Source organism: Bos taurus, chromosome 1, assembly GCF_002263795.3.
Source record: "Bos taurus isolate L1 Dominette 01449 registration number 42190680 breed Hereford chromosome 1, ARS-UCD2.0, whole genome shotgun sequence".
Classification (NCBI taxonomy): domain Eukaryota; kingdom Metazoa; phylum Chordata; class Mammalia; order Artiodactyla; family Bovidae; genus Bos; species Bos taurus.
Window position 1 is genome coordinate 3069914 of NC_037328.1, and position 15373 is coordinate 3085286.

At 48.4% G+C, this 15373-nt stretch overlaps 1 protein-coding gene and 1 long non-coding RNA gene across 11 annotated transcripts in view; one reads left to right on the top strand and one right to left on the bottom strand.

Annotated features, from left to right (window-relative positions):
* EVA1C (eva-1 homolog C) overlaps positions 1 to 11869 on the bottom strand; it is a 145203-nt gene extending 133334 nt beyond the window's left edge. For 8 of the 10 annotated variants that reach the window (XR_009493455.1, XR_009493453.1, XM_059883498.1 and 5 more), the window contains exon 1: positions 10352 to 10695. Coding sequence is in view for 8 of the 10 variants with exons in the window: in XM_059883498.1 (XP_059739481.1) it covers positions 10352 to 10511 (160 nt within the window). In the remaining 2 variants the exon portion in view is untranslated. Of the gene's footprint in view, positions 1 to 10351; positions 10696 to 11631 lie in introns of those variants that run through there. The other 2 variants (NM_001199027.1, XM_024988220.2) reach the window with 2 other exon arrangements.
* Positions 8835 to 15042, top strand: LOC104970779 (uncharacterized). The gene is made up of 2 exons (XR_804073.4): positions 8835 to 9551; positions 14730 to 15042. It is a non-coding gene; the product is annotated as an uncharacterized lncRNA (long non-coding RNA).
* The last annotated feature ends 331 nt before the right edge of the window (positions 15043 to 15373 follow it).

Here is a 15373-nt window from a genome sequence, read left to right on the forward strand (position 1 = left end):
ATTAATGCAGGAGACATTCAACATCAGGAGCCTGAGTGAACAAGGGATACAGATGTCCAGAAATGCAAGTGTGGAAGTGGAAAATCAACCCATGGGCAGTGTTGATACGCTCGTTATTGTTATTATTCAGTTGCTAAGTCATGTCCAACTCTTTGTGACCCCATAGGATGGATATGCTAATAATCCCTCAATTCCAAGCTCTGTGGTTTGGGTACCATTTGAAGAACGTAACTGGCCAAATCTATTCTTCATCCCTCAAACTGCTTTGTGATGAGTGCCCATGAAACCACTGAGAAGGGAGCCTCCCCGGGACAGACTGACTCTTTAGAGCAGGCCTATATGATACTTAGCATAGCATCTGAGACCCGAAAGACTTGAGAACGTTTCCTGTTCTTTCAGACAGACCTTCCATTATATAATCACAACGGAACTGATGCCCACTGGGAAGAAGTCTTGGGTAACTCAGGTCAAAAGCCATAAGTCAGTGGAAGAGTTCAACTGGGTCAAAAAGTTCAACAAGACAAAAAGCTACGTCTTGATCTTAGCTGATGAAAGAACAAGACATCTTAGAGAAAATCTCAAGGCAAGGGGATGACACTCTCTAAGCAGGAAAGAGCAAAGAATATAGGTAAAGTGCATTAGAAGCTGTACCATTTCTTTGCTCGTCATGTTTTTATACCACAAGCCTTCTTTCTAGACTTACTGTTCTTCAGGAAGTATATCCTCTGGTAGTTCTTTCAGTAAGGATTTATTAGTGGTAAACATGTCCTTACTTCACACTCACTCTTGCAGATAGTTTAGCTGGTTATATAGCTCTGCACTGACAGTTTTTTTCCCCAGAACCTGGAAAATATTTCACTGGTTTCTGACTGTCATTGTCATGGCAAAGCCCTTCCAAATGAAAAACTTTCCATCTGATTGTTTTAAGACCATCACTTTGTTTTAGTATTTTGTAGTTTTAGTATGATAGACATGAATTTATTTTGCTTGGGATGCTTGAATCTGAATCATTCATCAACTCTTCAAAATTGACTCTAAGATATTATCACTTTGAGTGTTGTCTCTCCCTCGTTTTTCCTATTCTCTCTTTCTAGAATACTGGTCACCTGTGTGTTGAATCTTCATTCCATTTTCCATGTCTTATAAGGTTTTCGTTTCATGTCTTTATCTCTTTTACTGCATTCTGGATAATTTTCCTAGCTTTATTTTCCAGTTCACTATTTCTCTCTTCAACTACATTTAATCTATCCATCAAGCCTTGAACCTCAGTGAATATATTTTTTCATGTTAGTTGATATATTTGACTCTATAAAAAAAAATAGGCCTGCCCTTTCTTGATAGCGTTTCATTCCTTCTTCTTCTGGATTCTTTTATTTCTTTTTGTGTTTTATATTCCCTCTTATTTATTAAACACTCTGTGGTTTTGCTGCTGACTGCTGTTCATACAGTGCATTTTTGACTGTGTGTTCACAATCAGCAGAATTTAATCTACCAGAATCTTGTGGGGCCTGCGTTGATGTTGCTATACAGGGAATATTCGTGGGTTTTTTCCAGGTACCCTGGGGCAACTTTTTGAGTTTCTTAGCTTGGGTTTCCTAGTAATGGCAATGTGAATTCAAACCCCAGATTCTTGCAAAGGTAAGTGTGTGGTTACATAGTTTCAACAAAGATTATTTTTTCCTCTAACCCTGAGCCTCTTGAGAAATCTATATGCAGGTCAGGAAGCAACAGTTAAAACTGGACATGGAACAACAGACTGGTTCCAAATAGGAAAAGGAGTCCATCAATGCTGTATATTGTCACCCTGCTTATTTAACTTATATGCAGAGTACATCATGAGAAACACTGGGCTGGAAGAAGCACAAGCTGGAATCAAGATTGCCAGGAGAAATGTCAATAACCTCAGATTTGCAGATGACACCACCCTTATGGCAGAAAGTGAAGAGGAATTAAAAAGCCTCTTGATGAAAGTGAAAGTGGAGAGTGAAAAAGTTGGCATAAAGCTTAACATTCAGAAAACTAAGATCATGGCATCTGGTCCCATCACTTCATGGGAAATAGATGGGGAAACAGTGGAAACTGTGTCAGACTTTATTTTGGGGGGCTCCAAAATCACTGCAGATGGTGACTGCAGCCATGAAATTAACAGACACTTACTCCTTGGAAGGAAAGTTATAACCAACCTAGATAGCATATTAAAAAGCAGAGACATTACTTTGCCAACAAAGGTCTGTCTAGTCAAGGCTATGGTTTTTCCAGTGGTCATGTATGGATGTGAGAGTTGGACTGTGAAGAAAGCTGAGCACTGAAGAATTGATGCTTTTGAACTGTGGTATTGGAGAAGACTCTTGAGAGTCCCTTGGACTGCAAGGAGAGCCAACCAGTTCATCCTAAAGGAGATTAGTCCTGGATGTTCATTGGAAGGACTGATGCTAAAGCTGAAACTCCAATACTTTGGCCACCTCATGCGAAGAGTTGACTCACTAGAAAAGACCCTGATGCTGGGAAGGATTTGGGGCAGGAGGAGAAGGGGACAACAGGATGAGATGGCTGGATGGCACCACCGACTTGATGGACATGAGTCTGAGTAAACTCCGGGAGTTGGTGATGGACAGGGAGGCCTGGCGTGCTGTGATTCATGGGGTTGCAAAGAGTCGGACATGACTGAGTGACTGAACTGAACTGAACTGAATCCTGAGCCCAAGCTGAGATGTTCCCTTGTCATCTTTCTTTGCAAGAATGCTGATTTGTTTCTCACGCACCTTTTTATGAGTGTTTAGCCCTTCCAGGCCCTGGCCTTATAAGGAGATCTTTATTCCAATTCCTCACTTGACATTGGTCTGATGCCTTGTCTCTTGCCCTCATGTACCCAGTAAATTCTGACTATAAAATGCATCAAAGGCCCCAGTGTAGCCACAGGGTCAGAGCCAGCTACTTCTTCAGTTCTCTGGTCTCTCTTCATTGTGTTCCCTGGCTAGTCCTTGTGTTTCTCCACTCACCCAAGCATTTGAAGGATGTTTGCTATATTTTATTCAGCAGCTTTAGATGTTTTGTTGGGAAAATACTTCCAGAACACCAGTTCCACCATATTTCCAAGAAATGAATTATATACCCTATTTCATAATCAGTTATTTGGAGCTGGATGGTGCTATCTCTTGATGCAACATAGAATGGACAATACCTGTAAGTCCTAGGAAAGATTTGGATCTGATATATTAAGAGATAAACATAAGAAGTGACATTGTTTTAACCAACTTATAATTGATTTGCTTTAGTATTAGAGAAGCTGCCTGCATTCAAATCTCCAAAAGTTACATACGCTCTCTGGCTACTATTTCTTCAACTTATAGAGAAATTTCCTTCATAGGGTTGTGCGGATTAAATGAGTTAATAAACATGAAGTTTTTAAAACACTGTGTGGCATAAAGTGCTTTATGTATTTGATACATTATAATATTTTTAGCTAACTTCTCTTACTTGTGCTAAGAAAACCAAGTAAAGAATTTGCCCCTTATTTTGGGTCAGAGTTTAACCTGAGGTAGTGCACACATAAGGGCCAGGGAAGGAGTAGCAGAATTAGAGCCCTCAAGGGGAAAGAGGGGCTTCCCGGGTGGCTCAGTGATAAAGAATCCGGCTGCCAATGCAGGAGACACAGGTTCAATCCCTGGGTCAGGAAGAGGAAATGGCAACCCACTCCAGTATTCTTGCCTGGAAAATCCCATGGACAGAGGAGCCTCGTAGGCTGCAGTCCATGGGGTCGCAAAGAGTCGGACACGACTGAGCATGCACCCAAGGGGAAAGAAAGAAGCTCAAAGAAAACAGTTTAGAATCACCTGGTCAGCCACCCTCCCATCTGAGAGACTCCTCCCAGTGCTAAAACCTAGGTGACTCTAGGATGGATGTTATCCAGGGAAGCTAGTGCATTCTAGAAATATACAGACACACCAGCCTCATTCAAGTGTCATGAAAGTCCACAGTGCCTCACCCTATGCATCCACATTCATTACTTAGCTTGAATGACAAGAGTATGGATTTTTGAAACGAGATAATTACTGGATTATTACATTCTTCCTCTAAATTTTACTGGCAGTTGTGGGAACTGGCACGGTGGGCAAGGAGGCGATAGGGCTGGGCCACAGGGGAGCAGTTGCTGTTTCAATGTTATTGCCCCCAAAGTGGTGCCTTTTCAAGAATTTTGCAAGTGCTGTCAGGATGGCTGAAAATACTAGTGGTCTCAAAAAATTTTTAAATCATGAACCCCAACAGCAAAAACATTTTGAGAACACATCTCTAATATTGCATTTAGAAATTGTATAATGAATCAACTATATTTCAATAAAATAAAATTCTAAAAAGAAATGATGAACTGTTGTACTGTCAAGTTGCATGTTTTTTGTTTGTTTTGTTAGACATGCTGAATAGCTAGCAGGATCTTATTTCCCTGACCAGGGATGGAACCCAGGCCACGGCAGCGAAAGTGCCAAGTCCTAACCACTGGACTGCCAGGAAACTCCCTCAATCTGTATGTTAATTAGAAGCAAGACAGAGCTTCTTTTTTCAAGATAGAAATGAATAGAAAAGGAGTTCTAACATCTTTCTACTATACCCACTGATTGCCTTGTGCCCACACCTACTGTGGATCAACAGTGTTGAGAAGATGTTGAAGGAAGAAATGAGAAAAGGTCAGTCTACTCAGAGGACAATTGAAATCGCTATGATGAGTCAAGTTGAGTTCAGTTCAGTCGCTCAGTCGTGTCTGACTCTCTGTGACCCCATGGACCGCAGCACGCCAGGCCTGCCTGTCCATCACCAGCTCCCGGAGTTCACCCAAACGGAGAACTATCTAAAAAGGTCAGGCAAATTGAGGCATTTTTCTCTGGCTTTGCCCCCCACTCAGCACCCACACGGGCCAAGTCCTCCAGCCTGGCCCCACCCCTGGGCCCGTGTTAGGGTATGCCTCTGCTTCCGAGCTGGGGGTCTCTGACAAGTTAACCAAGCCCTCTGAGGCTGGGTAAAGTGAGATTTCTACTTAACTCAGAAGGTTGCTATGAGGATGAAGTCAGATAACACTATGCTCAACTAATTTTCACTCCTTTCTTTTCTCTTCCTCCCTCGAAACTACTGCTAGGCTGCCTTTTCCAATAAAGCGCCTGGGAGACCAAAGCCATCAATTACGGGACCACTCGCCTGCCCAGACTCCTCTTCTTGGCTACAGAAAGAGCCGTCAGAACGCTTTTTGAATGTAGTTATTTTCCATGGAAACAGGCTAGAGCTCTGAGATGCTTACTTTTCATCCGTCTTCTTCTATGACAGCTGGACAACTCCTTTAGACACCTGCTTTGTTTTCCTTTGGTGACGAGCTGCCCTTTGGCTCCATCAAAGTTTTGAAAGTGAAGACAATCCCAATTAAAGTATGATATGACCAAGGGATGATAAAAGGCAGACCTGTGTGACCTGCACGTCTGTGTAAGTTTGTGCATACCTGTGTGCTGGGACACAGCGGCAGACTGAGAGCAGGGAACATACATCCTGGTCTCCCTGGCAATGAGCCCTGGGGCAGGGGGTGGGGGAAGTGGGACCCAGTCACACCCATGTACCCCTGGATGAACTGTGCATGGTTCATCCCTGCCCTCTGACATGGGCAGCAGTGGTCTTCCACTCTGGCTGCACTCTAGAATTGCCTGGGGGCTTTGAAAAAGAGATCCATGCCTGGATCTCCCAGATGAATTTCATCAGAAGCCCTGGGTTGCTGCTAGAGCATCCATATATTTGTTTAGACTTGAGGGATGTTAGTGTGTCAGCCAGGGTTGAGACCCACTGTTTCTCTAAGCATAAAAGGAAGCTTCAACCTCTTCTAAACGGACCACTCCATCAGGACAGAGTTCCCACTCCAGGGATCCCAACCAATGGAACAACCATTTTTCTATTTTCTGAAATTCTTTTTTTTTTTTTTTTAATTTGGCTGCACTGGGTCTTCACTGTTGCTCGTGGGCGTTCTCTAGTTGCAGGGGTTACTCTCTATTTGCGGAGCTTGGACTTCTCATTGCAATGGCTTCTCTTGTTGCAGAGCACAGGCTCTAAGGGAAGCAGGTCTCAGTACTTGCAGCTGGAGTGTTCTAGAGCACAGGCTGAGTAGTTGGTGGTGCATGAGCTTAGTTACCCCAAAGCATGTGGAATCTTCCCAGATCAAGAATCGAACCTGCATTCCCTGCATTGGCAGGCGGACTCCTAACCATTGGACAACCAGGGAAGTCTTACATTCTGAAATTCTTGACCAGTGAAATAAGGAGTTAGGGTCAGGCTTATTTGCTAGGCTGCAAATGATCTGATAACAAGCCCCACATCTTGTCTTGCCCACTTGGGCTACTGATGGAGGCAGGCAGGGTAGGACACCAGCCTGGAGACCCCCTTCGATCATGCAATGACCTTTCTTTGTGGTCTGGGGACATCTGGGAACAAGGAAGGCCTTAAAACACTCTCCTTGTTTCTCACTTCCTTTCTGTTTCCCACATTTACCATTCCATGCCCGAGGGTAAAACCAAATGTGTCAACATATGATCATGACTCTTTTTGTCAAAAGTCAGGAGTTTTCTAGGAATCCAAGTGGGAACATGATTAATTTTCCATCTGTTCCTTCCCTCCCTCATCAGTCCATCAATCACTTTGAGCATCTTTGAGAAGAAAAAAAAGAAAAAAAAAACAGAAGAGGGAGAAAAGGAAAGAGCAGAGAGAGAAGACCGTACCTGCTCTCTGCAGGGAATAAAACCATCAACAGTATATAGATAAAGAAACAAGATGGGACGTCCCTGGTGGTCCAGTGGTTAAGAATCTGCCTTGCAATGCAGGGTTCAGTCCCTGGTCAGGGAACTACTGATAGGATCCCACGTGTCTCAGAGCAATGAAGCCCATATGCCACAACCTGAGAGTCAACGAAGCCCAAATGCCATAACTCAAGAGTCCAAGCGCCACAACGAAGGAGCCCATGTGCCAAAACTAAGATCTGACACAGCCGAATAAGTAAATATTATTTTTTTAAAAATGAATAAGACCTGAGGGACAGGGCATACTAAGTTCAGAGACACACCAAAACATCACTCTTGAAAGCCAGACCACATGCAGAAAGGATCTTTAGGATCTTTTTAATCGTTGGAACCAAAATGGCACCCCTCCCTCCGCTCTGCCCTCATCCTGCCTTGTTCTTTGAACAAAGATGATGCTGACATTGTATTTCTATATATGAAAAAACATATATACATCAATGATCAGTTTGGACCTCTCTGGCTAAATTCTCAAGTTGGGAATGCAGTCAAAAGAACAGAACGCTATCCCAAAGAGGAAAATGGACGAAAGCCAAGCGCATTTGAGTTTGGGATTAAGGATCAGAGGCACTAATTGTGCATGAACTGTTCTTGCCTTCCTACGATGTGTTTTTAATGCAGTGATGATAGTCTTCCAGTGGCCGCTGGCAGCATCTCAATGTCTTTAGGGAGGAGAGGGAAGGGGGTGTTTAGGGAGCCTGTTTCCTAGCAGGCTTGAAGGTGATTAGCACCAGTCACGAGCATGAAGGGGGAGGAGAGGAGGCCCTGATGCAGCCTCTGGCTTATTAAGAGTGAGATCTGATGCTGGAATCCCCGGGGCAAAAAAACCAATGACCCAGGAAAACTACACCAGCTGACAGCCTCAGGGAAAAAAAAAAAAAAAAGCTCAAGGAAGAGTTGCAAAGAAGAGAAAGGCTTAAGTAACTTTCCAAAACTCTGTGCTGCTAATCTCCCAGGAGGCCCAATACTGTACAGACAAAGGCTAGGACCCCTTTCATTTCAGCACTTTCTTTCACCTGGATTCACCATCCTGCTTCCATCCCCTTCTTCACGAAGGCTGAAAGGGTCCCAAGTTCCCTCCACCCTCCATCTGTCTGGATTTTTGATGTTTCCTTGTTTAGAAAAACAAGCAAGCAAAGACGTCAAATGCTTTTCTCCAGTGCTCAGCTATTGCTGCAGGCTCCGAAGGGGAGGGCCCACTGTCTCTTTTCAGGCACTGGTTTCTACACACCCCTCTAAGTTCAGGAACAGGGTCTCTTCTTCCCAGGAAGGCAGGAATCAGGCTTTGAGGCCACAGAGGTGCGAGTTGAGGAGGGGGGGATGTGTGTGTCTGTGTCTATGTGGGTGTATGTGTTGGAGTCACATGACCAGGATCCACTGTGTCAACTGAAGTTTTCAACTGAACCCTCAGACTGTCATCTTTGGAGCTTAGGAATTTTCTTGGATGGTGTGTGTCATGTGGCTGGGGGGGTCCCTAAAGGTTCATTAAGTTTCAAGTCAAATGAATCAATTTTGGAAGACGTTATCTTTCTCCCTGAGCCTTTTCTAATATTTCCCTAAAGCCATACAAGCTAGAATTTAGATCTAAACGTGAGTGTGTCTGTGATTTCAGACGAGGTTATTTTTCTTTTCTTCTCCCCAAAAGGCTCCCAAACACTTTCTCCCTGGTCTTCAGATCTCTAAAGAGCAAGGTTGACCAGAGAAAACATGGGGGTTGCCTGGCAATGTCACCATCAACCGAATATTGGCTCAGGGAGTCTCAAACCCTGGAATCTAGGTTCCCACTAAAAGCACAAGAAATTTTCTTTTATCGTTTAATCATTTAGAGAAATATGTATGAAAACATCCAAGTTCACAGCATCCCTGTTTGACAGCTCAAGTTCACCCTCTGAAACAGTTGTTACCTTCAGACAGTTCCAAACTTGGGTGGTAACCTATAGACTGCTTCAAGGATTGCAACCGCTTCACTAAGGAAACAAGCTCTAAGTGCCTGTAATCTGTGAGAACAATCTAATGGTTACACCGCAACGGTACCTAAAGCAATATTTGTTCAGTTACAGTGACGTCACACTGTAGAAAGGCTTGTTGGCTTTCTGTTCTTTGCTCAACAATATTCTCAGCCTGCCGGTGGCTGAATTCAGATTGCTTTCCATAGCTTAAATCAGCAAAGACAGAACTTTTCTAGCAGCCAAGAAAGTTCTATTACCAACAAAAAAAAAGTCAATAGCACTTGAAATTCAGCATTTTTTCCCAGCACATTTACCACAGCGCTCTGACCCTCGGTCTTAAGGACCTCAGTTTCCTTGCCAAATAGGCATGTCTTGGCTTCCTTTGCGAGGTAGAAACACTGCCTTGATATTAAATATTCAAAGCAAAGAACCTCTGACCCGAGGGCTCTCAGCTAACAATGACATTCTCTGTAAGTAAACTAGAAACCCAACTCAGCTTCTGGTTTGCCAGTGTCCCTTGCCATGTACTAGCATATTGCACAAACAGGGTCTGAGGAAGGAGCCTTGTTGACTGTGATTACACCGCAAAAGACCTTCAAGGCAGAGATGCGGGAAGCCCGGCCTTGACAGGAGATGAGGGAGAAGGCAAAGAATGGGACTCAGAGCTGCTTCCGGGGCTGGGCAGGGGCGAGGAAAGGGTGAAGGGCCACCAGCCTCGCCAGACGGAGACCCAGGTCTGATCCACCTTTGCAGGGACGTCTGGTTACTCTCAGCAAGCACAAAGGTAATTTAAGAATGCTGTCCCTCTAGCCCCCATCAATTCAGAAACCTCTCTCCCTTTGTGGTGCCCCACCTACAACCCCAGAACTATCTGAGATCGGCTCAGTCCCCGCCCCCCCCCCCCCCCAAAAAAAAGCCTCATCGGTTACTGGGAGGGGAAGTCTTTATTCTTTTCTTTTTTTAAGGCGACGGGGGCTGGAAGGGGCCAACTCTGGTGCCTTTTGGCGGTAAAGTCTTACCCCTGTGTCTCCTCTGTCTGTACTGCAAGCTTCTACTCATCTCTCATGGCATTTCCACCGGACCTTCCACCACCCCACTCCCGGGTTTCCCTCAGGTCTGTTGTCAAATGTCTCCTGGACTGGTCTCCTTACGTGGGCACCCGCGAGGTCGGCTGGGGCACACCCAAACTGCGCGTAAAGCAAACCAGGTACAACGTAGACCACAACACGTGTACCAACAGCGCTGAGCTCGGTGCACAGGACTCAGCGTAAGGTGCTTTAAACCGATACGCATCCTTCGGAGTCTGGTCCCTGACCCTGGGATACTGACGAGGTCAACTCATCGGGAGACAAACTCCAAATTCTACCCACCCTTCTTTCTTGGGGGACCCCCTCTGCCGGCATCCCACATGCAGCTACTTATATGCGAAGAGTTCGCATCAGGCAAGAAAAAGTTAGGGCTCCTAGCTCGCTCTAACTTTCAAGCAACCCGGCCTTGCCCCCTCGGGCGCCGGCCCCCAACCGAGGGCTCACCTTAGCGCCCCGCGGCGCCGGGGGGCGCTCAGCCAGGGAGGTCGCTTCTTACCGGAGAAGTCCGTGAGCGCCGCGATCTCTCTGGAGCAAACCAGGACGGTGCAGTAGAACAGACGCAGGAGCTGCCCCGGAGGCTCTACCTGCCTGCGGAGGCCGGGATGCTGCGCGGGTTGCGGGGCGGACGGTGGGCGCGCGTGGCCCGGCAGCAGCATGATGTGCCGCGCGACGGAGCGCGGGCGCGGGCCCGGGGCGCACGGGGGATCGCGGGACGGAGGGCGGCGTCACATGGCAGGACGAGTCGGTAGCCGACGTCTCCGCGGCCCCCTGCCACCTCCCGGCCCAGGCTGCCAGCGCCTCCTCCCCGCCGCGGGCGAGCACCGGCTCCCCAGCGAAGAGGGGGGCGGAGACCTGGGGCGGGGCGAGGAGCCCCGGGAAGTATCCGCGTAGTTTCCCCGAGAGGAAATCTCTGCTGCGGACGCGCAGGAGGAAACGAGGGCGGGGGGCGAAGGGAAAGTGTAGCCCCTCCGCGCCCCCGAGGCTGCCGGAGGCCGGGGCCCTGGCGCGCTGCCCGCCGCGGAGGGCGCCCCCAACAGCGCGCGACTGGAGCGCCTTGCACACCCCGGGTCCCCTCCCCGCCCGAGACCGCCCGGCACCCCCCGGCCAGGCCCGCGCTGGCCCCGTGCCAGCCTCGCCCTGGCCGCCGGAGGAGCGCCCGTGACGCACTTTGGAGCCAGCGCCGCGCGCTGAGCCAGGGAGCCCCGGGGCGGGGCCGAGGCCGGGGTGGGGGCCTCGGAAGGTGGGGTCCGGGAGGTGTGGGACCGCAGCACTGACGTCTTTGGCGACCGGCCGCGCTCCACGTGCAGAGTCACCAAGCACGCACTGTTATCCCCATTTCACAGGAGAGGAGACTAAGACCCTGGAGCCTTGGCGATCGCCAAAGCTGACGCAGCCCTGACGGGAACCGTTGCGGGGCGGAGGTGGGGGCGGAAAGGGGAGGCATTGTGCTCCAAACGGATCACATGGTCCAGAACAGGTTTCTTTTAGCTGCCTACTTTTCCTGTGGGTACTAGGAGTCGGCCGCGCTCAGGATCTGACGCTGGGACTGCCCAGACCGCGGCCGAACGCTAATAAACGGGCTTTGTTTTAAAATGGGGCCACAGCATCTTTCTGAACCTCTCGATGACGCGCGGGGTAACCTACGTTTGGACGCCCTGCCAGTGAGCGAGGAGCGGATTTTCGCACCGCCCGGGCTCGGGGGACACCGAGGACAAGGGCACGGGGGCTCCGTGGATGCGCGCCGGGTGCCGTACCTGGGGGTCCATGGACACAAACCTGCGCGGGGCATCCGGGCCGGCGGGGAGGGAGGCGGGCGGGAGCGCGCTCGGCACAGAGTGTTCCCGAACACCGCGCGAGCGCCTGCCAAGTTCGCTGCGGGCCTGACGCGGAAACGTAGATATGAGGCCCAAGGCGGGCCCAGGCGCCCTGCGGGCCTCCCGGGTCTCAACTGCCCGGGGCGGGGAGACGCGCCGCACCGCGTGCCGGGAAGGCCTGGAGAGGAAACCCGGAGCGACTCGCTAGCCTACCTGCGGGAACCTCTGAGAGGTGGGCCGCAAGGCCCCCGGGGCTAGGTGTCATCGCGTCCCACTCTGTGCTCGGGAAGGAAAGATTCCGGTCATTTCCTCATCTGTCTGGGGTGGGGCGGGGAGCGCAGCAGATGTAACCATCAACATGTGTTAGTGGGACCCAGGCACCAGGATTTTTAAAACCTACATGAAAACGTTCAGCTTCTCAATAATCCTTGAACCTCAGTATTCTTGTGCACTTTCAAGGTTGGGGAAACTGAGGCTGGGGGCGGGAGGTGGGGTGGGTAAGGATGCCTAGCACCTAGCAGCCATTCAGTAAGTGACCTTTGCTCAAAACTCAGTTTCCTCCATGTACCTTGCATTCCATTGATCCATCTAGTTTGGATGGGAGTTAGGTACTTATGTGGGCTAGATCCTCTGCCAAGAACTGAATATGCTGGCCCAGGAAGGGAACCATGCTCCCTCAGGGCTGGGGGCTCCCACCACTGTTCTGCAAGGATGCCAGTGTGGGCACTGCTCCTAACGGGGACAGCATCCCCAGGCTTCCGTATCTGTAAAGGCGGCAGGCTTACTGTGAAGATTTAAGGAGTCGATACAGGTGAGGAGGGTAGGAACTGGGCCTGGAAGGAGGAAGTGCTCCGTCAACATTAGTCACTGGCACAAGGGAAGAGGCTTCCCTGGTGGCTCACTGACCCACCTGTTAGTCCACGAGTCTCAGGTTGGATCCCTGGGTTGGGAAGATCCCCTGGAGTAGACAATGGCAACCTGCTCCAGTGTTCTTGCCTGGGAAATCCCATGGACAGAGGAGCCTAGCAGGCAACGGTCCATGCGGTTGCACATGATTTAGCAAGTAAACAACAACAACGGGTGAGGAAGACAGACATTGAACTGATAACGCCAAATGAACAGCAAGGGACTGCAGGAGCAAGACAGAGGGAGTGTGGGAGGAGGGGAGGGAGTGAGCAAGGCAGGTGTTCGCAACCTTTTTAAGACTGAGGCACCAGGGAAGTCCTTTTTAAGATTACATGGGTGAGAATGATGGGAAGAGTTGGTCAAGCAAAACCTAGGAAATGTGGGGAGGATAAAATCTTAGGAGTGTTCTTAGGAGAACACCAAGTCTCAGGTGGTGCAGTGGTAAAGAATCTACCTTTCAATGCAGGAGATGCAAGAGATGCAGGTTCAGTCCCTGAGTTGGGAAGATCCTCTGGAATAGGAAATGGCAACCCACTCCACTATTCTTGCCTGGAAATTCCACGGACAGAGGAGCCTGGCAGGCTATAGTCCATGGGGTCGCTGAGAGTCAGACACGACTGAGCACACACACACACTACATCCCAGGAAAATGAATGAGCACGTGTGAAATCCAAATGGAACATAGCTCCATTGAGAAGCGTGGAGGGGATGAAAGAGAGAGAAAAGGGTAGGGCAAGGTGATGTGGAGAGGTCAGCCGCCAGAGCTCAGGGACCAGAGACCTTGGTGAGCGTTGCCATCTTTGTCCTCAGCTTTATGAGCATTTCCATCTTAAGCTAGCAAACTGTTGTAAGCAGATGAGGGACACAACCAAGTGTGTGTTGGTAACAGATGACTCTGCTGAGTGCAACTGGACTGGAGTGGTCAACAATGGGTCCAGGGGTGATAATACACCCAAAAGAATCAAATCCAAGAGATATTTGTGCATCTGTGTTCATAGCAGCTTTATTCACAGTAGCCAAATGGAGAGCAATCTAAGCGTCCATGGATGGATGAATGGAAGAACAAAGTGTGGAATCTTACCAGTCATAAAAAGGAATGAACTTCTGATACATGCTACAGCGTGGAAACAGCTTAAAAACACGCTAGGTGAAATAAGAAAATGATAAGCATTGCATGAATACCACTTACATGAAATATCCACAGCAGACCAAGTTATAGAGACAGAGAAGAAATTAGGTTACTGAGAGGTGGGATAAAGGAGAAAAGAGAATTATTTCTTAATGGATATGTGGCTTCTATTTGGGGCAATGAAAAAGTTCTGGAAATAGCTGGTGATGATGGGTATGTAACACTCTGGATGTAATTAACGCCACTGAATTGTACACTTAAAGTGGCAGATTTTATGCTGTGTAGTTACCATAACTTCAAAAAAAAAATAATACGCCAAAGGTCACTGAACTGTAAATGGGTAAGTTGTGTGGTATGTGCATTATATCTCCATAAAGCTATTTTCTTTTTTGGCCATGCTACAAGGCATGCGGGATCTCGATTCACAGGGATGAACCCAAGTCCCCTGCAGTGGAGGCACAGAGACTTAAGTGCCGGACTGCCAAGGAATTCCCCAGAAAGCTGCTTGTTCATTTAAAACCTTTTTATTTAAATTTTTTATTGAAGTACAGTTGATTTACAATGTTGTGTTAATTACTGCTGTACAGCAAAATGACTCGTGCATGCTAAGTCGCTTCAGTCGTGTCTGACTGTTTGCGACCCTATGGACTGTGGCCCAACAGTCTCCTCTGACCATGGAATTCTCCAGCCAACAATACTGGAGTGGGTGGCCGTGCCCTCCTCCAGGGGATCTTCCCAACCCAGGGATCGAATCCAAGTCTCTTAGGTCTCCTGCACTGGCATATATTTATAGGCTTTCCTGGTGGCTCAGTGGTAAAGAACCCACCTGACAACGCAGGAGATACGGGTTCGACCCCTGGATTGGGAAGATCCCCTGGAGAAGAAAATAGCAACCCACTCTGGTATTCTTTCCTGGAAAATCCTATGGACAGAGGACCCTGGTAGGTTACAGTCCATGGGGTTGCAAAGAGTCGGACACAACTGATCAACTTCACTTTCTTTCTTTTTTTTTTTTTTTCCTAAAGTACAAACAAAGACCACGGGTGAGTCCAGGGAGATGCTCAGGAGGGGAGAGTAACAAGGAGGCTGTGACTGCACGCTGGCCTGGGGCTTTGCAGGCCCAGAGAGAAGGGGGAAGTGGCCAGATTGGAAAGGTGTTCGGGAAGGATGGAGCAACTCGGCCTCGGGATGTGAGTGATGAGGCTGGAGGACAAGACCCTGCCTGCTCTCTGCTGTGCCCCTCATTTGCTCCCTGTTAAATCACATCTTAGTCCTAATCTGATCTCTTTAAGAATTTTGACATCTTGCAAGAAAATTAAAGAATTCTATTTATATTTTTCTCCTTTCCTCATACTTTGTGTACTCCCAGCAAAATGGAAGCCAGTTACCCCCTGCTCCCATTTCCCTCTCTGAAAATAAACCATCAGATACCTAAGCTCTGGGGTACTGACTGGGACCAGCTACAGAATTCACTGCTGTTGTTCAGTCGCTCAGTTGTGTCTGACTCTTTGCGACCCCATGGACCGCAGCACGTCAGGCTTCCCTGTCCTTCATCATCTCCCGGAGCTTGCTCAAACTCATGTCTATTGAGTCGGTGATGGCATCCAACCATCTTGTCCTCTGTCGTCCCCTTCTCCTCCCGCCTTCAATCTTTCGCAACATCAGGGTC